Here is a 25,412-nt window from a genome sequence, read left to right on the forward strand (position 1 = left end):
GTCGTTCTGCTCAACTGAACCATAATACCAAAATCCTACCTAACAAACTGGTGACGGAGATATATAAATCTACAGCTTAAAAGTCAACAGTCGTCTTGCACATTGTAGACCCGCTCTAACCGATTCGAGCCAATTAACCAAGACATCGAATTCACTCCCGTACCCTTTTTCAGTTCAATAATGTCAATCCTTGAGTATTCCTTGCGAGATTCTATTCTGGCCAACCTCATGATGTTAGATATCACGTGATGATATCACCATCTCCCAAACACTCCTACACTCCATTTTCCATCCAACGGAATTCCAGTCACAACAACGACAGGAGACAATTCTCGACACACCATGTCCGACCAATTCACCCTCCCTCTACGGCCCTTGATTGAAGAACGCGACCACCAGGATCTCCTCCCCGTCGAAATCGCTCAGATCAGTGCCCAGTGGGGATCCTTCCGCGATGTCAACGAGGAGACGCTCCGCGCAAAGATCGAGGAGGAGAAGAACAAGGAATACACCATCGACGATGAGGAGGGCGAGGGAGCATCCGTGGACCTGGACACAACAGAGCGCTTAGACCAATTGTACAAAAAGCGTGCAGAAATCACCCAGTTTGCCATGTAGGCGACGTTCTCCTCCCCTCCCGGTTCATCGCTGGGAAACGGCCGGCTAAAGCTCAGCAGGCAGGCACACATGGAAGCAATGTTCGCGCTCGACTTCATCTCACTCCTCCTCTCCAAATACACCCCGCGTCAGGCCGAAACCTCCATGTCCGCCTTTCTGAAGCAAGTGGCGCCGCTCGGTTCCCTCACCGCCGAACTCGTCAACCCCCCGCCCAAGTCCGAAGCCGCCGTGCGAGATGCGAAAGCCGTGTCGCGGGGCTGGCGCCTGCAGAGCTTCAACGCCGCCGCGGACAAACTGCTCAAGTCCGCCGCCCGGCTGGAAACCGAGGTCGCGTCCGAGACGAGATACTGGAGCGAGGTGTTGGCCGTCAAGGACAAGGGCTGGAAGGTGTGCCGGTTGCCGCGGGAGGGGCAGGCGTTGGGGGTTCAATATGGATTCTTAGAGGGTATGTCTTCCCAGGGGGATCGCTGAGTTGGGATTGACCAGTTGAGCTAATCACTTCATAGCTACCCCGATTTTCCGCGACCGCGGCCTCGCAGCATTACGGCGATCGGAGGACGGTGGATTGATACTGGACAAGGGCCTGGTGCCGGCCAAGGCCAAGACGGTGCGTGTGCGCGTGAAGAACCGGGGGGTGGTCACCGGATGTTCGAAACCGTACCGGTCGGCGGTCCAGGATTCTGAGTCGATCGAAGGCCGGATCCTGCAAGCTCGAGATACCCTGTATGAGGAGGAGCTGTTCTACGAGCTGGTGCGAGAGGCCCGGATTATGGGGAGCCAAGGGGTCTCCACAGGGCAGAACCTGGTCCAATTCTCGGTGTCGGAGGATGAAGAGGTGCTCCTTGACCTGGTTGATCCCGATGTAGCATACGCCGACGACAGCGAGACGAGCCTCGAGCACACGGTCGTGGCCGATGCGCTGGCCCATTCCATTCGCATTCTCCTCTCCTACGCGCACCGGCAGAATCGGCGCCGCCGCACGCAGCCGCCGCCCCCGTTGACCCAGAAGCGGCGGCATGTCCCCGAATACCTGCTTCTGCGGCCGACCATGGCGTACCTGCAACACAGCTTTCATGTCCGGTGGCTCGAGTCGTTCCTGGGAGATGTGTACGGCGTGCTCCGTGCGGCGGGACTCGAATCAAAATTCACCGCGACCCCATACGCCTCCGTCGACCTCGCGCACATCGATCGTTCCGTGCCGACCGTGGAGGGTCTCGTCAAGCAGTTCCTCCTACCGCTCGAGTCGACCTTCTCCGCCGATCTGATCACCCCTCAAACCTCATTCAATGTGAAGACGCGGACCAACTTGCTGGTCCCGCCCTTTGGCACGCACTTTGAGATTGCCCTGAACATGCCGCACTACCCGGACGTCCAGCCGCCGAGTCGCATCGGGCAGCACGATCAGGTCGCGATGATGGTCACGCATTTCCTCCTGCTGGATATTGTGTCCACCATCTCGCACGGGCAGGGGCAGCCCGTCAAATCAGAGACCAAAACCACTCCGCTGTCATGGGAAGTGACGTACCCGCACCACGGGGAGTTGCTGGCGGTCGCATCCGACGGCCGACAGAAGAAAATGAAGGTTCAGCTGTCGCGGAGCGAGTTGAGCGTCCAGATGTTCGAGACGCATGGAACCGATTCATACAGTCGGTTGGTCGGGGCGGAGGGGGGCATGTTGCCCTTGCCGTCGCAGTCGCAAACGTGGACGGCGGATGCTGCTACACCACATCCGAGCCTGATGGAGTTTGTGGCAAGTGTATCGAAGTCGGCATAGTAGACGACACCGTAGCCTAGTTCCCTTTGATATAGATGCGTGATACCCGATAGAGATTCATCGATTGTGACCTTGTGGAAGCCGCCTCGTTCTCAGCATTTGTAGTCGTCTACCGTGGACAGAGCCCCGATCGAACCGAGCGTTTAAACTACCTGATTGATGATGCTTGCATGTATCCATTCGATGGTATGTGGTTCTGTATACAGATCTACCCAGCCAAGCGCTCGACGAGAGGCTTCAGTGACCCCTCGTCAAGTCTTCGTCTCTCCCCAGACACCCAGAAACAACTTGCTCTCTGTCGGACTCAATACCCCCCCTAACCCACCTTCCCATGTCTCTCCCCCCGCTGGGTATACCACGTCCTCAACGCCTCCCAGCTCCGACACGTATGCACCATCGGGGTCCCCACGACCGCGCCCCGCGAGTCTTCCCCCAACGGCCTCAGCACGACGGGCGTCAGATCGCCCGCGCACTGAAGACTCTGCCGGACCTGTTCAAAGCAATGCTCTTTGCGGGACCGTCAGCAACCCATTTCCTTCCAAGGACGTTCCCTTCAGCATCGAAAAACCACGTACCGAGATGCACCGACAGGCGCGAGCGCGCGTGCGCCGGCCCCAAATGTGACGCGCCCCCGTAATACTCCGGCGACAGCGCCTTGCGCAACGTATTCAGGCAGTGCAGCGAGTGCATCACCTCCACCCTGCGCGTTGTCAGTTCTTGTCGCAACACGCAACACGGACCGGCATGCCAAATATCCCGGCGTTACTGGTGTGTTCCTTACTCTCCAACCCAACGGCCCTCGATAGACACCGGGTCATCGAGTTCCGTGGCTTCGTCGTCGCTGAGTACCAGGAATTGACCTATCGTCTGGTCAGAAAAAAAAAAGAAAGAAAGAAAAAGGACGAAGCAAGGTAGGTGTGGGTGGTATGCAGCTGCCAACGCCGCACAGCACCGACCCAAGCGTACCTCCTAGGAGACTCTCCCACGCAGCGTCTATTTCCGGCGACGGCGCGCCGATGTATTGCGGCTGGGAGGCGTCGAAGTCACGATACAGCTGGCTCGAGGTGGTGTTGTAGCGCAGCGGGCTGGTGAAGGTGGTTTTTTCCAGCTTGATTGACTCCACGGCGGGTCCTGGAGCGGATTCATTCAGTATTCAGTACCCCCAGAAACGGCTGTGAACCAGAACTCACCCCATTCAGTCGGGTATCCTGCGTCAAAAGGGTATCTGCTGCATGTGGGCGCGGGACGAGACCACAGGTAGAGGGACTGAGCGCCGAAGAGGACGGTGGTGAGGGCGAGGAGGCAGGTTGCTATCGAGGGACGCCGGGAGTATGGCCGGGTCTGGATATGGGGGTCTTCGATGCTCACGTTCTCGGTCGAGTTGAGCTTCTCGTACGGCGTGGTGTATCCTAGCATGCTGGAGTTTGCGTCTGTGAGAGTGAGAGACAGTGTGTAAGAAAGAGGATGGGCTTCGGGACGGAAGCCACAGCGTGAAGTGCAAAAGAATGGGTAGTGAGCCTAGCAGGCTAGCAAAGGTCTCACATCAGGTCATAACTGCTCAAGTGATATTCAGTAGTTCATAATCTACATGAGCACAGGCCATCCAACCAAACGCAGGATCGATACATAGATATATCGCCATCCCTAAGAAGCAATGTCTCACAGTCACAGCTGAGTGGGGATAACCACACCACGCGATGCCCAGAAATGCTAAATCTCTACCTAACAGCTAGCGCTATGACGGTGTCTCCTAACTGGCCGTCGTCCTCATCCATTTTCTACTTCATGTGTAGTCTGATAAGGCGCGCCAGGCTCGGCAGGCGTCTAGTGCCCATTGCTAACCCATGAATAAGAATCACTAAGCAGCAGCCATCCCCCAGCTGGACCAGTCGATACGAACGATCGATCTCTATTATTGAGAGCTACACAATCTATGCTAGATCATTTTTTTCATGCAATCATCGGCCCATGGCCGCTCAGTATGAGACGGATACAAGCTAAACTCTTATGTGAAGCTGATGAACTCCAGCCACAACCTTGGCCAACCGGTTTATCAAGGACCGCGGTGTCCATACGGCCTTCTCACTGGTGCTTCGTAGTATAGATTCATATCTGCAGGATGCAATTCACCAGGAAACGAGAGAGCCAGACCTAATCTTGCAAGTGGTCTCTGGATCGAAATGGGCTGCCACGTTGGATTCTCCATGACTGCCTGTGGATTGCAGACACACGAGGAGCGCCTGGTCTTACGAACCGTGATGTATATATAGCCCTCTTGACGGCCCTGGTCCTCCCACTTCTTTCGCTCTTCAGACCCTCCAGTCGCTACTCCACTCTACCTCCCCCGGCATGAAGATCACTCGCTCTCTGCTTGACCTCGCGGTCCTCAGCCTGGCATCGACCGTCTGCGCGGCGCCAGCTACCCCGTCCTCCGATGCCCTCGGAACCCCCGATATCATGCCCCATTTCCAGATCGACCTCACCGCGGTGCCCTCGCAGCTCTCCGCGCGCGACACCGACGTAACCGTCGACCACTCCCTGGAGACCCACAACTTCTTCGGCAGCGAGGAGTGGGCCGTCGCCATCCGGCCCGGCGTGGGCCCCGTCTGGATCCACGAGTCGCGCTGGAGCACGCTCCTGGACGGAATGCCCGCGTCCAGCGATGTCGAAAGCGAAGCCGGCAATGCAAATGCCACCTCCATCGAGGCCCGCCAGTATTGGGGCGGCTACGGCTACGGCTACGGCTCGTACTACCCCTACTACGGCTACGGCCACGGCTACGGCTACTATGCGAAGCGCGATGCGGAGAAACGTTGGACGTGCCCTGCGCAGTGGACCGAGAGCAGCGGCTGCAACAGCGTGCCGGGCTTGAACAAGTACGTATCTTCTTCATTTCACTCTGTCGGGACTCCCAACTGACGGCCGGCTCAGCGAGGCGACCATGTTTCCCTTCAACCCCCAGTCGAACCCGAAGTACGCGCCCAAGATGAATGTGTATTATGATACTGGCTGTGGTTCGTTCATGACCTCGGTCATTGGGAGTGCCTCGTGCTTGATTGCCCCGAACCAGATCCATGGCATCCGCACGTTCAATCAGCTGCTATAGAGAGATGGACTGGAACGGGTAGGGGAAGGTGGACGGAGGGATGAGCTGAGGAGGGTTGTTATTGTTGTTGTTGATATTACGACGGGTGGATAATCCTGCTCTTCACCTAGTATATCAGCGAGATAAAGGAGTATATACTACGCTGAAAACTAGCAAGCACATCTATATCACTCCACTTCCACTACCTCCTATAACCGAGATCCATCCTACAAACAGGGAATACAAGAACCGAGACCGCACTAAACAGCCGGTGACTGTCCCTCCGACTGCTCCGACTGCGCCTCCAGCCGTCCCTCCAGCCGTCCCTCCAGCTGCAGCTGCATTTGCATCTGCCCACCCGGCACAGGATCATACTCCCACCACTGCTGCCGAAAGAACGCCGCACTGAACTGCGGCTCGAACGCCGGCCGATTGCGCCGCCGCGCCGTAAACGCCACATCCCCATACATATCCCCAAACACGCCCTGCAGACTCATATCCTCCGCGAAGACCAGGAAGCCGAGATTCTCCGCCACGTCGCGCGCGTCCGCCTCCCGCCCGCGCCAGCAGAACTTCAGCCGCCGCCCGCGCTGGAACCGCCCCGGCGAGTCCCAGAACAGCACCAGGCCCCGGTACACCCCCATGTTGAACATCCCCCACACGCACCCGTCGCTCCGGCTCACCAGCAGCCGCATCTTCAGCCGCTGCGACCGCCGCGCCCAGTTGTGCGCCATCGTCGGGCTGCTGATCTCGTAGCTGCCGGACACTTGCTCCAGGAAGCGGTCGTGGTCGGGTCCGTGCCCGTGCCCGTGCCCGTGCCGCCGCCCGGAGCGCGTGGGCGTGGTACTGGTCGTGGCGCCGAGGGTGAGTCGCGCGGACGGGTGTGGGGTCGGGTGTGAGAAGGACGGTGACATGGCGGCTGGAGGCGAGGTTTGCGGCGTGGGTGGCGACTGGCGCACGGGGGACGACGGGTGCACTTCGGTCGTGGCTTCGCGGTCCTCCTCGAGCTGTGCGCCGTGATCCCCCGCCTCCTCCACCATGGACGCTGGCTCCTCGTCCGCCTCCCCGCCGACCTGGGTCCCTGGTTGCACCAGGAGGATGGGCCGCGCGGACTCGGCATGCTGCGCCTTGTCGTACCGGAGATAATTCCAGTCTGCGACAAAGGTCTCGACGGGCCAGGGGACCATGGCGGGACCGAGTTCGCGCTCAGCCTTGAAGTCGCACTGGTTATCCGCGAACCCGGCGCAGACCATCCCCTTGAAGAAGCCGTAGAGCGGGCCGGGCCCGCCGAGCGAGATCTCGCCGTACGCGAAGTCCTCCTTGTCGAAGAGCACGTCGGGCTCGCGCTCGCAGATGCCGCGCCACGCGAACCGGTACGACGAGGTGGTGTTGTCGCGCGGGCCCGGGTCGATCAGCATCACGCCCTTCCACACGCCGAGGTCGAAGCAGCCCCAGAGCCGGTCGTAGTCCCAGACCAGCCGGAGGGTGGATGCGTGATCGTGGTCGCGGATCGCGAGCCGGTACGTCGACTGGAACAGCTGCATCTCGATGAGATCGGCCTCGGAGATCGGCAGGCTGTGCAGGAAGTCGTTGTGTTTGAAGGGCATGGGCGCCGGCGGGTACTGTCGGTTGGGGTTCACATGGGGCCCTGTCCTCGGGCTGATGGTCGTGAGGCGATGGAACATATCTGGCGTGAACTGCTCATCAGTGAACGAACTGGGGAAGTGGTCCCGCATGATCGCGATGAGACTGGGCCGGTCGGTCTCACCGGCCTGTGACCCCCGCTTCTTCTTCTTGCTGCGTTTCTTCTTCTTGCGTGGTTCTTGGGCGTCGGGCGCCTGTTCCTGGGTTTCGTCGGGGGCTTGAAGCTCGGGTAACTCGGAGGACTCGTCGACGAACGGGTCGGACATGAGCTCCATCTTTCTTTTGCTCATGCTGGAAAGAGAGCGTAGCAGTCAAGAACGAGAGATTAAGAGAAGGACGAGAGCGAACAAAACGAGAGTGAGATGGACAAGACAGAGGAGAAGAAGACTGCCTGGAGGAAGATATCGCTTTTATGATTCCCGAGGAAAGACAGCCCCAGAAATCCCTCAGTCGACGCTATTCCGGTCGTTGCTGGGGACTATGGGTGTATCACATCTGCGATGGAGTTGCCCTTCACCTGTCGCATTCGCCATGACCACATTGTTATGGATCCAACGTGATCTTCTCGTTCCGAGTATCGTGCAGGTCCTGTGATGTATCGACGGGGATAGGATGAGTGAAGCCTCCGAGTTCACGAGGGGAATGGCATGGATATTCGACTATGTAGACAAGGTAGTGCTTCATATTAAGCTTAAACTCTTTAAAATTGAAGATGTAATACCTTTGAACCGTTCACGGATGATGTTTGTATCTCTCTACAGGACGTAGGATGCTGGATATTGGACAGCAGTGTTGTAGTGGAACTCAACATGCCCGGGCTTCGAAGATACCATATGTTTGTGATGAGATCCCTCTCCTGTAGTGGCAGATCATGCATCACTGCGTACAACAGCAGAAAAAGAAATACGCGAGGCGAGAGGCAGAGAATATGACAGGTGGATTGCTGAATCGACTTGGTGCAACATTGCCACCAATTCATAATCTTTTCTCCTACTTTGAGTGAGCGATACCGGGACAGTCAGGTGCAGATAGATACGTAGACTCAGGACTCACGCGCGGAGTTTGAGAATCGTGCGCATTTAAAGGCAAATGCCAATGCCATGAGGTCGAATTCGAATCCGGATGAACACCAACCAGGATCTTTCCTTCGTCCTGATCCGATCTTCTCCTGCACCGTCATGCATCATCCTTGCCCATGCCGCCAGCACACCAAGCCCAAATCATACCAGTCTCAAGTCCAAAAGCCCTCACCACGGCACCTCCCTCCCATCGTACTGGTTCAGTCCCTCATTCTCCTCCCACCCAGACACCCGGATATTCAGAAACCTCCCATTGAGCGCTGGCGTTGCATCCTGCACTATATCCAGGACGGCCTTTGCGCCCGTCTCCGGCGCGAGATCGGCTCTCGCCCCGCCCATGTCTGTCTGCAGCCACTGCATCGCGGTTGTCAGTTCGGTCAATGTGAATGGGAATGAGTTTCAGCGGTTGCCTAGCAACTCAAGAAACCCAAGAGAAGCAAACGTACCCCGGGGCTCACGGCGAAAAAGGTAAACCCCTCACGCGCGTAATCCTGCGCGTATTGCAGCGTGAGCATGTTGAGCGCCGCCTTGGTGATCTTGTATGCTGGTGTGGGCATTCCCTGGAACGTCGGGCTCAGGGTACAAGAGCCGAGAGTCGTGGAGCTAGCCATTCTTAGTGTGTGTGTGCGTGTGCGTCTTATTTGTATTTATAGCGAAAGAATCCTGATAACCGGGAACGTACATGTTGACAACGACCTTCCGCCGGCCCTCGCGCAGTAGCGGGAGAAACGCGCTCGTGACGAGATGCGCGCCGGTGACGTTCGTGTGGAACGTCTCGGTTAGTTCCTCCCTACAGACATGTATCAGTCTCTTCATCTCCAATGAAATATTGACGGCCTTGGAAGGTCCCGGATGAGATACATGTTTCCCACGCCGCCCCGCGTATGCGGCATCACTCCTGCATTGTTCACCAGCACATCTAGTCCGCGGCCCTGCAAGCGACGCTGGACCTGTGCTGCGGCATCCTGCACGCTCTGGGGATCAGTGGTGTCGCAGCGGACCCATTCGATGCGGTCGGCATGTTGATGGGGGATAGTTTCCTGCAGGTCCAGGGATGGTGCGCGCGACGTGGCGAAGATGGTGCCGACGGTGGAGGGCGGGAGGCTGGCGAGGTGGCGGACCATGGCGAGGCCAAGCCCGCGCGAGGTGCCTGTGATGAGATACGTGGACATTTGATTTACGATTTCGAAATAATGAGAGGATGGAGTATGGACTAAACTCCGTAGAGATAGATAGAAGAAGAAGATGATGATGAAATGAGTTGTGGATGGAGGATGACTTCATGTCGATCTGATGACAAAGCTGCACTACAGGTCAAGCCTCAGCCTTTGGCTGCGCAGGAGATACAGCTCCACCACCCTCATCTGGCTCTCTCGAACCCTCCCTTGCCTCTCTTCCCATCATAAACACAATCCACGACGCCCATACCACCAACGCGATGGAACACCCGATCATCGCCCACATCCCGCGCGTGAACCGCGGCGCCAGGTCCGCCGAGTAGAACAGAATACTCCACCACGCGTTCACCGCGTTGTTGCCCATGTTCATGCTGGCAATAACGACGGAGCGCTGCCGCGCATCCTGCGACCGCATCGCATCGTTGCACCACGCGAAGAAGGTCGCCTGGCACGCGTACACCGCCCCGGCCCAGTAGTACGCGCCAAACACCGTCGGTGTGGACTCGAAGCGGCGGAGGATGAGGACCGAGGTCACAATGCCCGTAACGCCGATAAAGTACGCAACCAAGTACCGTTTGCCGCGAAGGGAGTCGGTCAGCGTGGCCCAGAACAGCGTGGAGATGATCCCGACCGCGGGGACGCCCGTCGGGTAGTTGTTCAGCTGCGCGACGGTGTAGTGGATGCTCGGGTGGGCTTTCATGTACAATGCGAGCAGCGAGTTGGATGAGAACGACTCGGTCTCGCCGGCGATGACCCAGAGGATGACGAACGCCCACCAGTACCACGTAGAGAACGTGCGCTTGACGAACGCGCGGTCCAGCGGCGCGCGATCGGCATTGGTCGCCGGCAGTCGCGAAATCGCCAGGGCACGCTCCTCTGCAGTGAGATAGGGAGCGCGCGTAGTAGTGGGCGTATCAGGAAAAAGAAGCAGACCGTAGATGGCGATGGGGAGGGTAATCAACCCGTCGATCTGTTGACGTTAGTGACAGAGACCCCCAAATCCTAGGACGAGCACTGACGATAAACAACCATCTCCAGCCGGAGAGCCCCCGCACCCCGTCCAGCGAGGAATGGATCCCCGTCTGGATGAAGCCCCCGAACATGGTCCCCGCCAGCCCCGACGCCGTGAAGATCCCGCTGCGCTTCCCCAGTTCCTGCTCGGTGTACCAGGACCCCAAGATATAGTGCGTCCCCACAAAGGTGCTCGACTCGGCCAGGCCCAGGAAGAAGCGGATGGCCATGATGCCCTGCGGACTGTGCACGGCGGCCGTGGTCATGGTCAGTCCGCCCCACAGCAGGATCATGGCGGGAAAGAAGATGCGCGGGCGGATGTACGTCAGCGCCAGATTGCTGGGGATCTGGCCGAGGATGTAGCCCACGGTGAAGATGGTGTTGATGACATTGAGCTGGTTGCCATGGAAGGACAGCTCCTCCTTCATGCCGGAGACATAGGCATTGCTGAGGTTGGAGCGGTCGAGGTAGTTGAAGAAATACGTGACACAGCAGAAGCTGAGGATGAAGAAATCAATCTTGAGCCGTAGTCTGCTCTCGGGGGTGTGATACCCCAGTCGCGACATCATGCTGGATGGGATGCATGACGAGAGAGTCATCTAAATCGCTCTGATGCTCTTGCAGACCCGACTGATCAACACGATCAACGCTTTTCACTTCAACTGATGATTTTGTTCGAATTGGCATGAGGCACGTGACAGTGCTGCCTGAATTGGCGGGCATCCAAGCACCACGGTCGCTCAGTCAACACTAATACATCACCACCACCACGCCTACTGGGGATTAGAGTGCTCTGGGACAATAATAATAATAATCAATATGGCTCTGTAACGCGTAGCTAGATATACGATGAGCGATATTTATGGAGCAAAGACGAGGGGTTGACTCCGAGTGCAGAAGCCAAGACAGTGGCTGTGCCATTGCTAAAACTCTGACTTCAGATCTGACTGATCTCCTGTGACTCCTTTCATCTCTTCTCATCATCACAGGATGCCATCTGGTCTTACTGACACCAGATTCAATGCTGTATCCGATGCTGTCGCTGCAACGACCACTCTTTTCGCTTAATGGGGCCCCTCGCCGGCCTTAGACAGCTTCTGGCCGCTCGGTCGGCCAGTTGGCATGGTCTGTGCGCGGAGAGGGAGAGGGAGAAGGCGTTCACGATTCCACCCCCAGAGGTGGAGAAGGCGTACAATGACCCCGAATCCGAAACCGCACAGTTCAGCTTCTTCACAACGCAGCTGGATTCCGTCCTCTTCGCCCCGAGTCTCAACTCGCTGGCGCTAGTCTACGGCCCGCTGCACTCGCTCCTCGACGGCGGTGAGCACGACGGGCTGTGGTGGCTGGATGTCGCCGACGCCTCGGACGGCGACATCGAGCTGCTCGCGCGGCTGTTCGACATCCACCCGCTGACCACGGAGGATATCCGCATCCGCGAGACCCGCGAGAAGATCGAGCTCTTCGGCCCGTACTATTTCGTCTCGCTGCGGCCGCCGCAGCAGGCCGAGGAGACGGCCAGTCCGCGCACCGCGTGTAATGTGTACGCCATCGTGTTCCGGCAGGGCGTCCTGAGTTTCACCTTTAGGAGCCGTCGCCACACGGACCATGTGCGGGGCCGGATCAAGGACCATCGCAGCCACCTGGCGTTGACCAGTGACTGGATCTGTTATGCTTTGATGTATGTTCTCCCTCCCTTAACTCTCTCTCTCAACCCCTGAGACTCGGAAGGCGAGACACTGACTTTATTTTTTTTTGCTGTTGCAGCGACGACATCGTGGATGGGTTCGCGCCGCTGATCAACCAGGTCGAAGGCTGCGTGGAGACGATGGAGGACAGCGTGTCGATCACGCGGCCGGATGACATCGGGCTGGCGCTGCAGCAGATCTATAAGACACGGCGGCAGGTGCAGCAGATCCGGCAGCTGCTCAATGACAAGACAGACGTGATCCGGTGCTTCGCGCGGCACTGCGACATCCTTGGCTCCACAATCCAGGTCGTCTCGTATCTCAGCGACATCCAGGACCACGTGCTGACCATGGTCTCGAACCTGGCGCACTCGGAGCAGCGCCTGTCGCGCTCCCAGGACAAGTACCTGGGCCAGCTGTCGTTCGACTCTACGCGCATGCGTAACCAGATCGTCGCGACCCTGAGCCGCCTGACCGTTATCGCCTCGTGCATCGTCCCCATGCAGGTCATCACCGGGCTGTTCGGCATGAACGTCACCGTCCCGGGCAAGAATAGCAGCGGGCTGGGCTGGTGGTTTGGGATTTTAGGCGGGATTCTCGCGTTGATTGGGTTGTCTCTCGTGATTGCGCGGCGCACCCGTTTCCTATAGTGACTTGACGCGAATACTCCATACCTTATTTTGTTTTTTAAATTTATTTACCAAATTTCTATCCCATTGCTATATACTTATATTCGACTAGAATTCGACTTCAACTACACCCGCACCTCCAGCCCAATCGCCCTCTGCCGCTCCCGGATCCCCCCCATCACCACCTCCATATCCTTCTCGAGCCCGGCCCACTCGCCCTCCACGACACGCCGCACCGCCTCGCTACGCGGCACAAACACCGCCTCAAACGGCTCCGGCGAAGACACCAACCCATCATCAAACGCCATATCATCCACATGCTTCGGCCGACCGTCTGGCCCCTCCGCGGCCCGGATCTCAAACGCCCACAGCAGCCGCGCAATCAAGATATACAGCGAGTTGCGCGCGATGTGCCGCCCCGCGCACATGCGGCGGCCCCAGCCGAAGAAACTCGTGAACCGCTCGTGCTCATTCCCCTTCCCATCCCCGCCTTGCTGCTGCTGCTGCTGCGGAGCCGCCAGCCACCGCTCGGGCTGGAACGCCAGCGGGTCCGGGAAGTCCCCCGCGTCCATGCTCATCGACCAGTGCAGCGGCATGACCGTCGCGCCCTTCGGGATCCGGTACCCCATGTACTCATCTTCCGCGCTGGTGGCGTGCGGCGGCCCGCCGGGCGCGATGCTGCGCCAGCGCAGCGTCTCCTCGACCACGGCGGCAATGTAGGGCAGGTTCTCTTTATCCGCGAAGGAGGGGAGGCGGTCGGGGCCGACGATGGTGTCGAGTTCGCGCTGCGCGGCCGCAATGAAGGCTGGTGCCGTTACAGCCGCTAGCACGAAGACGCGCATGGCCGACGCGGTGGTGTCGTAGCCGGCGGTGGTGAGGTTGCCGAGATCGTAGGCGAACTCGAGCGGACTCATGGGGGTGGCGTGCGGCGAGCGAGCCAGCTCCTTGGTCCAGTTCCACGGCTTGTTGTGCAGGGCAGTGTCCATGTTGCGGCGGTGGAGGTCAGCCTCCAGCTCGAAGAGGGCGTTGGCGCTGCGTTTCCAGGGCGCAAGCCATGCGGGGAGGTAGTTGAGGAGTGGGATGGCGTCGACGAGCCAGGTGCCGACGCGGGCGACGTGGCCGAAGTTGTGCAGGATGCGGCGGAGGGTGAGGAGCTCGGGCTCGGCGCCGGTGGGCAGGCGGAAGCCATAGGCGAGGCCGTAGACGAGGCTGGCGGTGTAGCGCTGGATGTGGATCGTGAAGTTGTTGGAGCGGAGGAGGTCAGTGAGGAGCTGTGTGCTCTCAAGTTCCTGCAGCGGCGTGTACGTGGCCGACGCGCGTGGGCTGAGCACGGGCGCCTCCATGCGCTGGTGAAGCCGGTAGCGCGCGTCGTAGGGCCGTAGCAGCATATGCATGCCACGGGTGACGTTCTCGCCGGCCATAACCATGCGCGGGCGATCGCTGTAGACGGCGCCGCGTTTGTCGAGGAGCGCGCGGGCGATGCGGGTGTCCGCGATGAGGATGAGGGTCTGGCGACCGAACTGCGCCCTCATCAGCGGGCCGTACCTCTTGCTCCAGGCATCGAACACTCGCCAGGGATGGCTCTGCGGGACTTGATGGATGTTGCCGATGAAGGGGAGGCGACGTGGACCGGGGGGGAGGTTGCGGTCGCGGTGGTATTCGTAGAGGAGGCGAAGCAGCACCAGGCCTACGAGGATGTAGATGGAGATCATCTTGAGTTGGTTGATGGTGACGGTGACGGTGGACACGAGGTGATGCCGCCCTTGTCCGCTTTATATCCATCCCCTCACTTCCTGATCAGAGTTTCACAGGGGAAGATATATCCCGGCCTATGATCAGAGATAGCGGCGGATGATTGTATCATTCCTAGATGCAGACTACAGTAGATAGATACTCCCAGGAGTTGTGCAATGGGGTCAAGCTTTCCAATTGAGTATGCCTGCAGTGGTTGAGGAGTCATACTTTTGCCCATCACCGTGAGTAGGGGTGGGAATCAAAATATCAAAATGACCCAAATGACGTGTCATTTTGGCTTTTTCTCTGATAAGGGAATATTTTGTCAGAAAAGTTGAGGTTTCCTAGAGCCACTAATGCTCTTGCTGGCCATATATATGCAGGCGGATAACGATCTAAACACAGATATAGATGTTTTGATGAGGTGTAGTCTCATCGCCTAGTCACTTCTAGTTGACTACTGGAATCTGGTGAATTAATGAATTGGCAGTGCTTATACCACTGGGTAATCTTGTCCTATATCTCCTCAATGGCAGTAAGGAAATGGTATACATATGCTGGCTACTGAGAACCAGTATAGCGTAGTATTCCTCACTCTCTCTGACTGCCATACTATACCTTAATACATCTATCACTTCCTAAAACTCACAATTGACACCTGATGATCGGATACTAGCTCAAGTTGTCCAACAACCATATCCTCAGTCCAACGGGTATACCTTCTCACAGTGGCAACCCTGAACCCACAGTGGATCAGACAAGACAATCGTCGATCAGCGGCAGAGTGGATAAGTAGGATAGTGAGTGGGTCTGAGAATCCGATGCGAATGCGATATCCATCTTCCATCAGGTAGATGGTCTGGGGAAGAAGCACCATCGTAAAAACGCCTCAAGCTCGTCCTCCCAGGAACGGCAAACACCGATCTCGATCCAGAATGAAGTGATGCAGCTGCAACATCAGCCGTGACTGCAGATTCACAAGTCAATGGCCCTCCGCCGAGGTCGAGCACACAGCCATGTTCGTACTGTCGATGAGAGGTGTATATAGTGTACTAAGTATATAGTGTAACTAGGAGTATTCTCGCACCCCAGCCTCGGACGAACGCTATCACATGTGGGGATGAATATCAGCATCAACGCCCCCCGGACGAGAACAAAGACACGTTATTCGTCGCGATCCTGGTCGCAATTTCGCATCGTGTACGGTGTACCCGTTTTTGCGGGGTTGCAATTTATCCAGGCTGGGGAAGCATCGCGACCTCCCATTTCTCCTTGTCCTTGTCGGTGGGTGTAGCTGCACGGTCGACTGGGTATAAAAGGGGGGGGGGTTGCATGTGTGTATGTGTGTATGTCTGCTTCTGCTACAATTGCACCACATCACCACCTGTAGCATCAGCAGCAGCAAAAGCATCCTACCTACCAAGTGACAAAATGAAATTCTTCTCTATTCTCTCCCTCGCCGCCCTCGCAACCGCCATCCCCACCCTCGTCCAACGCGACGCCCCCGCCGTCGTCGATGCCGTCAACGCCATCGCCACGCACATGGTCACCCTCAACACGACCGTGACGGCCTACAACGGCGGCGCGCTCGGCACCCTGACCGCGCTCCAGATCGAGTGCGAGAGCATCAAGCTCAGCAACGCGCTCAAGGCCGCCATCGCCACCACCCACGTCGCGGCCAACTTCACCAACGCCGAGTCGCTCACCGTCGTGGGCGCGTTCATCGCCCTGCAGCCGCAGATCTTCTCCACGCTGGACAACATCGTGCGCAAGAAGCCGCAGTTCGACACCGGGTTGCTGGCGATCGGGTCGTTGGCGTTCCTGGTCAAGGCGAATCTGGTCCAGCAGAAAGATCTGTCTGCGGGCCTTGGGGGGGAGGTCGCGGGGAAGTTGGCGCCGTTGTATGCGGCGCTGGCGCCGAGGATCAATCAGGCCATTGAGGATGCGTTTGTCAAGGCGATTGCGGCTTATTCTTAACAGCAGTGTACTTTATTATACTTAGGTGATGTCTAGTCTACGAGACGAAGTGAAGTGCAGTGAACAAGTAATCATATTCTCATTAATACAGGAAGGGAATCAAATCGTAAATCATCGCATGGTATCAGGTATCAGACAGTCTGAAACAAGCAAAGTGTGTAGCAGGATCGCAGACTCTCAGCTTAGAAACGCTGGCTGCCAAGGGTGCCCCGGTTATCCAGGTCCGAGTCCACACGCGGATCCATCTTGTTGGCCAGGTTGGAGCTGTGCGGGCCAGCTGTGTAGCCGGCACCGGTGCCAGTGTTGGTGCCCGCGTAGCTGCTGCCAGCCAAGGCCTCGTGGCGCGCACGGTTGTCCATGTCCGAGTCCACACGGGGGTCGAGCTTGTTGGCGATGTTCGAGTCGTGGGGACCGACGTTGGAGCTGGTGGTGCCGTAGGTGTTCGAGCCGTAGCCTGCTCCGGTAGTCCCGGTGTGGGTGGTTCCAGCGGTTCCTGCGCCGGTTAGGCCAGTGGTACCGGTATTGGTGTGGCTGTGGACTCCGCGGTTGTCGAGGTCGCTGTCGACACGGGGGTCCAGCTTGTTGGCGATGTCGGACTTGTGGGGACCGGCAGTGCCGCCCATAGCTTCATGACGAGCGCGGTTATCTGTGCACGTTAGTACGATACATGACTTGCCTGTCAAGACAGTCAAGACGTACCGCGATCACTGTCAACACGGGGATCCAACTTGTTGGCGATGTTGGAGTTATGGGGACCAGCGTTGCTGCTGGTGTTGGTGTAGGTGTTCGAGCCATAAGTGTTGCCAGTACCATAAGTACCAGCGGCTCCTCGGTTGTCACGGTCGCTGTCTACGCGAGGATCGAGCTTGTTGGCAGTGCTGGAGGAATGAGGGCCGGCAGCACCTCCCATGGCTTCGTGGCGAGCACGGTTATCTGTCTCGTTAGTGTGGCTTCACATTGAGAGGAGAAGAAGGAAACATACCAAGGTCGGAGTCTACACGAGGATCGACCTTGTTAGCGGCCTTGGAATCATGAGGACCATGGTTGGTGGTTCCAGAGTCGCCGTGGTGGCCAGTCAGGACCTCTTTGATCTTGTGCATAGCGCCAGACATTGTGGATAATGGTTGATGAGATGGTATAGGACTGTATTGTATTGCAGTATTGGATGAAATCACTGAAGATGATGATGAAAATGAAGATGAGGGGAAGAAGAAAAGGATGGTTATATATCTGGTGAAGCTTCAATTGTTGACGTAGTGAAGTTGGGATACAAGAAATGCATCCCCGCTGGATGTCGTCATGGGAGAATCATATCCATGGCAGCAAAACCAAAGACACTGTGACTCTCTCCACATACTCCATTCGATTCCCGTCTTGTTCTCAGAATGTACCTGAGACAATGGTGGATTGAGCCACCTCGCCGCTGTCAGATCGACACTAATTGAGTCTATTTGATGTAAGTGATCGTAGTCAGTATGTATGGAGATAGGTGAGGTGACAGCGCCTACTCCTCATCGTGAGAACAATGCTGATGATGTAATCCTTGACCGGCCTTTCAAGATCAGACAGAGCTGGTACCAGAGAGAAGGTATCTACTAGAAGATAAGTGAACGATAAACCAATAAAGAATGGATACAGAAATATGGGTACAGACACTCCCAGTCCATGTTCAACCAACAGAGCTTACGCAACCACCGTGGCCATGGTGGAATATGGCCACGATCCCCTAACAGCAATCTCATAGCCGCTTTTAGTTCGTCTCCTCCGGGAATCTTGGTTGTCCCAATGCAATGACTTGGCGATGATGTCGGTGGTGTGCCGCGTGGGGCAGCGATCCCCGTCTAAGTATAGCAGCATTGCACAAAGTATGTCATATCCAACAACCCTCATCCCCAAGGTTGAATCGGTCACTTGTAGCACTAGGAAAGAATTAGTATACTCTTTTGGCTGCAAGAGTGCGACCACATGATTAGGCTACACTCAAACTTCGGACCCACGTCATGGTCCATAGGAGAGCACCTCTGGGCGGTAGCTGTTAGAAGCTTTGACATCCTGTCAGAATCAAGGAAACCATGGCCCCAATGCATTGGGGGTTGCACGAGAGATGAATAGCCCTGGTTTGGCGTATAGAAGTCGTAAGTGCATATGTCTGCCATCCATATTTGACTGGAGCTATATGCGATTCAGGTGGCTGTTTTGCGCCATTCCCACAGCATGAGGCGTAAGGCATGTCGGCTGTCAAGCTTCGTTTGCTCACTTCCGACGGGCCAGCGGTGTACTGTGAGTTTGGCAGAACCTGAATAGCCACTGGTAGCATCGAAACCCAATCCGACGAACTGTGGTACCATAAGCCCATTGTTCCTCAACCTTTAACTTTTTGTTTCCCGGTATCGACACCCCATTGTCAGTCGCCTCATATTCATCCCTTGGTTCTATATGAGAAGAGGAGTTAGTCTAGCTAATGGAATGTTTTCACTGAATTATTTCACCATTCTCAATGATATTATCCTGGCTGTGCACCTGTAGCTCCAGGATGTCGTCGAGTTGATACGTTCAGGTGGCACTCACGATTCTGGTGGTCCTGTGTCCAGGTATAGTCTGTATCTAGATGCTCAGTATCAATGATGGCTCGGTAGAGGAAAGATACAATAACACCAAATCCCCAGAGTATGTGACAAGAAGTAGAGCGGTTGAAGACAAAGGAGAGATGTGATGATCCTGGACTCATTGCCTCAGGCAGTACTGGCAGACATCCATATAGATAGTCAGGTGATATGTCGTTGAAGTCCCTGAGCAGCAGCAGACAATTCACCCTCACTCTCTGAAGGACATCCCGACCTGGCATTTTCGTCCCACAGAGCATTGTGTAGATGCGTCTCCGTGTCCACTTGACAATCTGAGTTGTCGTGACCCAATATAAATATATCCTTCCGATGCTACACCACCAGGTATCCTCGATGAAGCACAGAGCATAACCAACAGGCGAACACACCAAGCCGGCCTGTTATTTCATCGTTCAGATCCCTCCTAAATTATCCTAGATCCTGGTCCAACACTGACTGACTAGAGTGTGCTAGATTCACCCAGCCTAGAATCTCTTACGCATCATCGTTCTGCCTCGATGCGGATAAAAACATGCACCTCTTCCCATGGTGAACGCGCTTCCATCCTTTGGGGATGCCGAGTCCTCATTACCTGGACATGGTTGGTATTTTACATCGTCTCACCGTGCGTCTGTTTGATAATTTCGATATATGATTCGTCAAAATCATCATTGTCGAAATTGATCGACTTTCAAGCAAGCATGAACAGCCTAGCCAATACAGCGCTGAGTTCATCGTGGTCAGGAAATGGACTGTTCTAAAGCAGTTGATTTCTGCTTTGACGTTCTCCTTGTTCAGGAGTTAAGTCATAAACGCATGATGGACTATGGAATTGTACTGACTAGGGTCGGGGAGTCTGTCATACTATTGATTGCCAGTGACCATCCATGGGCTGACAGATTGAAGCTTACCTGCTGAAACGCCGAGTCGAGACCCTCATAGCAGCAACTCTCAAGCAATTGTTCGTCTTCAGGGAATACAAGTAGGTATCACACAATACACGACAGCATGGAACTCTCGGGGGCAAGTCTTTACATCTTGTGAGGGCTCAACTGCGCCTGGTCACTCTGATGACATGCTGCCTTACAATCGATCGACAAATATCAAAGTTCGCTGCATCTGCAGCTACATGTCGACTTACGAAGATGTGCAATTCAACAGCTTTTTCAAGCTTATCTGTGCGAAATTTTCCAGAGACTTGCCTTGAAGGATAGCTCAAATGCATTCAATAAACATTTGATTGCCTTCAATGACTGGACCATTAGGAGAAAGGTGAGTCTGTGAAGCATATATTGGTCCTTGTCATTTTGACCTCATTTGTCTTTGATGCTTCGGCCATACTATTCAATCCGGAGTGACATAAGTGGTGAGGGCAATCTCTGCGCGGCAGATCTCCTGGCTGCCCTGCCAAACTTATAGCAAGATACAGCAAACAATATGGTGCTCAAAACATTGAGATAATAAAAACCGACTGGACAATCATCAATACTCAAGATAAATTTTGCAGTTAAGCTTCACAGAAGGGCCTGTGTAGCTCTGGCTGGGTCGCTGCTTCTAGCAACAGCGTTATCAAAGGTTTATGGATGTTCAGACAGTCTGCAGATGGGGACAGTGTCTACCAGATAAGCTTATTGCGGATGGAGACACTGGGTGATGAGTTAAGCAACACAAGCATGCTTACTGGCACCGAGCAGTGGGCCAGCCCCTGACCCACAACCAAACCAGTCTCTGGTAAACAGTGGCTAATCTGTTTCAGACCCTCTTACAATGGTGCACGGTGCGGAATAGTGTGATTTTGGCTAAAATTATGACAGGGGGTCGTCATGAGATTCGGATTTGACTCTGACGGAGGGTCTTCAGAGTGAACAAGCCGTACTGAATGATGGAAGAGAGAGACCCACGGAAGCAGTTCTCATCAACTAATGCTCGTGAAAGAGAGAGCAAAAGGGGCGGCGGCCCTGCTTTCAGAAGAAATATCGCTATCTGAGTCGAGGATTCAGGGGGTTACGTATCAGGTGGGGGGTGTGTCAAGCTATCGAAGATTGCCAGGTGCCTCGTCGATATTGTCGACTACTGGACACAAGAAGGACTATCAACATCCCTGCAATCTGTGCCTAGCCGCCCAATGAGGCCGCGTGCAACCGAAGTCGAACCCTCCCAGCTGGACTGACCAGCCAGTCTCAGGAATGCAGCAAAACCATGTCCATCGCATAGCTTGATGGGCAACTGACACAAACCGATGGTGCAAGAATCGAGAAACAAAATCCTCAGCTGCCCCCTGTATTATTAGGTAAATCTAACATCCCGCAACACAATCTTAACGAATGTGCGAGATGTTTGATGACGTGATAGTACACTAAAGTGATATCGTACGCCAAGTTGCCAATACAGTGATAAGCATGTCAAGAAATGACCCTGGCAAGGTTACATCGATCTTGACTTAACGCCAGAAGTAATGCAGCATCGTGGCGCTAACTCGTCCTTGATATCTGTTTAGCGAACTGACCGACGGTGTCCGATGTTGCGTCGAATAAGCCTGCATGGCGTAGACATCTACAGGCCGATAAAGAGCCCGTCTGTCCGCCCCCTTAGTTGCCTCATAGCGCAGATCACTATCGCATCGAGATGTGTGAGTAGTTACCTCTGTCGGACGTTCCATGCTGACTTCCACAGCTGCACCAGGCGAAAACATCACTGGAGACGTGATCACCACGTTCCCTCCGGGGGAAACGAAGCACGACATCGAAAAGCACGACTACGAGATTAGTCCTACTTCGACTGACAGCGACGAATACCCCGCCCCGACCGAGGAAGAGAAGGAGACTCTGCGAAAAGTTGCTGCAACGCTACCCTTGGTTTCATTCTCGCTATGTTTGGTTGAATTTGCGGAGCGAGCGTCATACTACGGCGCGAAGAATGTGTTTTCGAACTTCATCCAGTTCCCCCTTCCAGAGGGTAGGCATCCTCCTCCTGTCATGTCCCTGAAGTCTACTGACACAGACAGGTGGCAATGGAGCCGGTGCGCCTCCTCGTGGCACGCAAAAAACAGCCGGCGCATTGGGAATGGGCCAACAGGCGAGTCAAGGTCTTGTCCTGTTGTTCAGCTTCCTAGCCTATGTGCTTCCTATTTTCGGTGGATGGTACGCTACACCATAAGCGCTGGGTGTATAGAGCTCACATTAGACATATAGGTGGGCTGATGTGCATATTGGTCGGTATAAAGCCATTTGCATTGGTGTCGCCCTCTGCGGTATCGCACATATTATCCAGATCATCGGGGCCATCCCATCCATTCTGCAGAAGGGAACTGGACATGCCGCGCCACCGTTCATCATCGGACTGCTAGTCCTTGCGCTGGGAGCGGGGATCTTCAAGCCGAACATTGCGCCTACGATTCTCGATCAAAACCGGCACCAGAAGCAGTATACCAAGGTGCTCAAATCCGGGGAGAAGGTCATCGTCGATCCTGAGGCTACAGCCACGCGGACGATGCTCATCTTCTACGGCTTTGTGAATATTGGCGCGTTCTTTATGCTTGCGACCTCATACACGGAGAAGTACATTGGGTTCTGGCTGGCCTTTCTGCTATCGGGAGCGATCTATTTCATGTTACCGGTGGTGTTGGCCCTGGTTTACAAGAAGACGTACAAGCAGCCCCCGAGCGGAACTTCCGATCTCAGCAAGGCTGTCAAGATTATATCTACTGCGTTGCGTGAGAACAAGTACCGTGCGTGGAAAAGGGACTTTTGGGAGGCGGCCAAGCCCAGCGTACTTGCCAGCAAGGGGATCCACGTGGACTGGAGCGATAAGCTGGTCGACGATGTCAAACGAACCCTGGGTAGAACATCTTCACTCAATTGACCAGAGAAGCATGCTGACCTCAGACAGTGGCCACTCAGGTCTTCTTCTATTTCCCCATCTGGAACCTGAACGATGGCGGCATCGGCTCCGTGTCCACCAACCAGGGCGCGGCAATGACCACCAACGGCGCCCCCAACGACCTGCTCAGCAACTTCAACGCGCTGACCATCATCGTTGCCGTTCCGCTCCTCTCATACGTCGTCTACCCGACGCTGGCCCACTACCGCATCCCCTTCGGCCCCGCTAGCCGTATCATGTTCGGGTTCGCGCTCGCCACGGCCTCCAGCGTGGTCGGCGCCCTGGTGCAGTGGCGCGTGTACAAGACGTCGCCGTGCGGCTACAACTCCTCCACCTGCGACGACGTCAGCCCGCTGAGCATCTGGTGGCAGATCCCCATCATGGTGCTTTCGGCGCTGTCCGAGTGTTTCTGCAACGTGACGGCGTACGAGCTGGCGTACTCGCGCTCGCCGCCGAGCATGCGGGGCCTGGTCATGGCCGTGTTTCTGCTTATGAACGCACTGAGCAGTGCTATCGGCGAGATCCTGATCCCCGTCACTCAAGACCCGTGGCTGATCTGGATCTGGGCTGCGCCTGCGGTGGCTTTGGCGATCCAGATGGTTATCTTCCGGTGGAAGTTTTGGCATCTGAACGATGAGGAGTATATGACGGATGAGAAGAATTATCAGTAGTTAGCCGGTGGTTGACCACGCCTACATGTCGTTTTCAATGCTATGTATCCTTCGATATAGAATTTACCCGAGCACATCGCGTGCATGTTCAAAGCATGTGCGGCGAGTCATACATGACGTTGTGGGTTTGGTTTTCCTCGCAGAAATAATCCCGAGTCGACCTCCCACATAACCTGCACAGGCGCGACCTGATATGACCTTCCACCTGTTAGAGTACTACTTATTGTACTATTCAGTCGGGCCACTACAGCACCCCTTCTTGACTGCAAGGCTATGTCCTGAGTCAGGATCACTGACGGGAGTGTAGGGGTAGTGATGATCGTGGCCAAGAGCCAGAGGTAATATCAGCACAGCTCCCCTCCTCAGCCAGCTCAACGTCTCCCGATGTGAAGCTACCATGCCCAATATGACCATCAACTGGGATAGCCCCCCATTTGAACCGGCCAAAGTGCCATAGTCTCCTCACCTCCCAACTCCACGTCATGACGCTAGCCCATCGCCTCTCCATCACAGTTCGGATCAAACCGCGGATGACACGCTGCGGCAACCGCCAAACTGCTACTCCTCGCCACGGGCATTCCCGACTTGAATCGCTGGAGACTTGCTCCTACGAGGCAAAGCCACATCACTGTCGCGATGCTGAGACCGCACACACTAGCGACAGGCGAATGACAATGAGCCCAGGTATACATGTCCTGTAACGGAAATGGCTGAGATGAATGACATCATGATATCAATATCATCATACAAATCTACATATCTAGCTCCCCTGGACTGTGTTCACGCTCATGAGATTCACTGATCTATGAGTATTATTCACAATATTCTCCATGGTTTCCTTAGGGAAGGGGAAGGGAACAAAAAGGAGAAAATGATGAGTGAGCTCAGTTACCTAGTCACTTACCAGGGGATGATGTGAGATATCATATATGGTGGAGGACGTGCAACTCCACACTGTCCAGTTGAGATAGCCGAGGCTCGTTTGTTTATGCTTACTTATCCAGACTCCCAGGGCATTGCAGATTCGTAGAGTAGCCTGCTAAGTGTGTCTAAGGCCATGTAGTTTAGTGTATCTTGGAATCTCCATTATGAGAATCTTAGCTTGGTCTTGGAGCCTGAAGGCACTTACTTACATGGAGTGGAGGTACAGTAAGGTTAGGCTTGGCCTACTAGTTGATAGTGTAATGAACTCTTTGAAATTCAAAGATTAGTGATAGTTTCAACCCATTGCGTAAAGGACATTCAGAACATTCAATTCCTCTTCCTCAACGGCGGTACTCTGGCTAGTATGTATAGGTTCCTTTACTAGTGCTATCCAATAAGTGATTCCACATCACAAAAGAAGACATGACTCCCTGTATCAAATATCACACCCCATATGTAGGGTACCTTAGATCTGTCCAGGTAAGATAGCTCTTATAAAGATATTTGTTCGTCTATCATGGCCTGGACATGCCACACCACCATTCGACGATGTCGGAGAATCATACAAAAAGAAGGCGATGGATACTCGTCGCACCTGTGCGCGGAAAATAGATATGTTGGATTAGACCCATAAGCGACTGGAAGAGCAGCAGCATGCCGACAACGACCAGACCTATGACCCGGTGGGAGTTTCCCATTGGGTCGGAGTCGATGCCGAGGTAGATGCCCAGCCCGAGACCCGCGATGAGTAGAGCAAAGGTCAACAGTTGGAGCGGAATGTCTTGGCGTGGGAAATGATGTGAATTGAAATCGTGAATGATGGGAATAACTCATAAGGACTGCATGGGCTATCAATGCTGAGTTGGAGGTTTCATCCCCTCCTTTGCCTGTTGTATGAAGTCTCTTTTGGTGTGTTATCCA

The 25,412-nt window shown here is 55.2% G+C and overlaps 11 protein-coding genes across 11 annotated transcripts, besides 3 other annotated features; 5 read left to right on the forward strand and 6 right to left on the reverse strand.

Annotated features, from left to right (window-relative positions):
* Positions 1-342: 342 nt before the first annotated feature.
* Positions 343-2,392, forward strand: ACLA_078120 (mediator of RNA polymerase II transcription subunit 17; the record flags this gene model as incomplete). Its single annotated transcript, XM_001270489.1, has 3 exons — positions 343-614; positions 678-1,063; positions 1,125-2,392. 3 exons carry the CDS (start codon positions 343-345, stop codon positions 2,390-2,392), a joined length of 1,926 nt encoding a protein of 641 aa, XP_001270490.1.
* Positions 2,393-2,643: 251 nt separating this feature from the next.
* ACLA_078130 (oxidase ustYa family protein) lies at positions 2,644-3,808 on the reverse strand (the record flags this gene model as incomplete). The annotated part of the gene is made up of 5 exons (XM_001270490.1): positions 2,644-2,882; positions 2,968-3,092; positions 3,174-3,252; positions 3,359-3,523; positions 3,583-3,808. 5 exons carry the CDS (start codon positions 3,806-3,808, stop codon positions 2,644-2,646), a joined length of 834 nt encoding a protein of 277 aa, XP_001270491.1.
* A 933-nt stretch (positions 3,809-4,741) lies between these two features.
* On the forward strand, positions 4,742-5,498 carry ACLA_078140 (uncharacterized protein; the record flags this gene model as incomplete). The annotated part of the gene is made up of 2 exons (XM_001270491.1): positions 4,742-5,268; positions 5,324-5,498. The coding sequence occupies 2 exons, from the start codon at positions 4,742-4,744 to the stop codon at positions 5,496-5,498; spliced, it is 702 nt and encodes a 233-aa protein (XP_001270492.1).
* Positions 5,116-5,178: a microsatellite.
* Positions 5,499-5,737: 239 nt separating the features above from the next.
* Positions 5,738-7,411, reverse strand: ACLA_078150 (uncharacterized protein; the record flags this gene model as incomplete). Its single annotated transcript, XM_001270492.1, has 1 exon — positions 5,738-7,411. One exon carries the CDS (start codon positions 7,409-7,411, stop codon positions 5,738-5,740), a length of 1,674 nt encoding a protein of 557 aa, XP_001270493.1.
* Positions 5,779-5,809: a microsatellite.
* Positions 6,273-6,296: a microsatellite.
* Positions 7,412-8,368: 957 nt separating the features above from the next.
* ACLA_078160 (SDR family oxidoreductase) lies at positions 8,369-9,372 on the reverse strand (the record flags this gene model as incomplete). Its single annotated transcript, XM_001270493.1, has 4 exons — positions 8,369-8,554; positions 8,647-8,803; positions 8,883-8,990; positions 9,062-9,372. 4 exons carry the CDS (start codon positions 9,370-9,372, stop codon positions 8,369-8,371), a joined length of 762 nt encoding a protein of 253 aa, XP_001270494.1.
* Positions 9,373-9,514: 142 nt separating this feature from the next.
* On the reverse strand, positions 9,515-10,955 carry ACLA_078170 (putative MFS pantothenate transporter; the record flags this gene model as incomplete). The annotated part of the gene is made up of 2 exons (XM_001270494.1): positions 9,515-10,348; positions 10,398-10,955. 2 exons carry the CDS (start codon positions 10,953-10,955, stop codon positions 9,515-9,517), a joined length of 1,392 nt encoding a protein of 463 aa, XP_001270495.1.
* Positions 10,956-11,456: 501 nt separating this feature from the next.
* ACLA_078180 (magnesium transporter CorA family protein) lies at positions 11,457-12,724 on the forward strand (the record flags this gene model as incomplete). The annotated part of the gene is made up of 2 exons (XM_001270495.1): positions 11,457-12,067; positions 12,154-12,724. The coding sequence occupies 2 exons, from the start codon at positions 11,457-11,459 to the stop codon at positions 12,722-12,724; spliced, it is 1,182 nt and encodes a 393-aa protein (XP_001270496.1).
* Positions 12,725-12,828: 104 nt separating this feature from the next.
* On the reverse strand, positions 12,829-14,415 carry ACLA_078190 (cytochrome P450; the record flags this gene model as incomplete). The annotated part of the gene is made up of 1 exon (XM_001270496.1): positions 12,829-14,415. The coding sequence occupies one exon, from the start codon at positions 14,413-14,415 to the stop codon at positions 12,829-12,831; it is 1,587 nt and encodes a 528-aa protein (XP_001270497.1).
* Positions 14,416-15,868: 1,453 nt separating this feature from the next.
* On the forward strand, positions 15,869-16,414 carry ACLA_078200 (cell wall mannoprotein 1 family protein; the record flags this gene model as incomplete). The annotated part of the gene is made up of 1 exon (XM_001270497.1): positions 15,869-16,414. One exon carries the CDS (start codon positions 15,869-15,871, stop codon positions 16,412-16,414), a length of 546 nt encoding a protein of 181 aa, XP_001270498.1.
* A 182-nt stretch (positions 16,415-16,596) lies between these two features.
* Positions 16,597-17,526, reverse strand: dprA (putative cell surface protein; the record flags this gene model as incomplete). Its single annotated transcript, XM_001270498.1, has 3 exons — positions 16,597-17,060; positions 17,114-17,347; positions 17,397-17,526. 3 exons carry the CDS (start codon positions 17,524-17,526, stop codon positions 16,597-16,599), a joined length of 828 nt encoding a protein of 275 aa, XP_001270499.1.
* A 4,148-nt stretch (positions 17,527-21,674) lies between these two features.
* Positions 21,675-23,567, forward strand: ACLA_078220 (putative MFS peptide transporter; the record flags this gene model as incomplete). The annotated part of the gene is made up of 4 exons (XM_001270499.1): positions 21,675-21,972; positions 22,022-22,157; positions 22,209-22,855; positions 22,906-23,567. The coding sequence occupies 4 exons, from the start codon at positions 21,675-21,677 to the stop codon at positions 23,565-23,567; spliced, it is 1,743 nt and encodes a 580-aa protein (XP_001270500.1).
* Positions 23,568-25,412: the final 1,845 nt, after the last annotated feature.

This window comes from Aspergillus clavatus, genomic scaffold (genome assembly GCF_000002715.2).
Source record: "Aspergillus clavatus NRRL 1 1099423829803 genomic scaffold, whole genome shotgun sequence".
NCBI classification, from domain to species: domain Eukaryota; kingdom Fungi; phylum Ascomycota; class Eurotiomycetes; order Eurotiales; family Aspergillaceae; genus Aspergillus; species Aspergillus clavatus.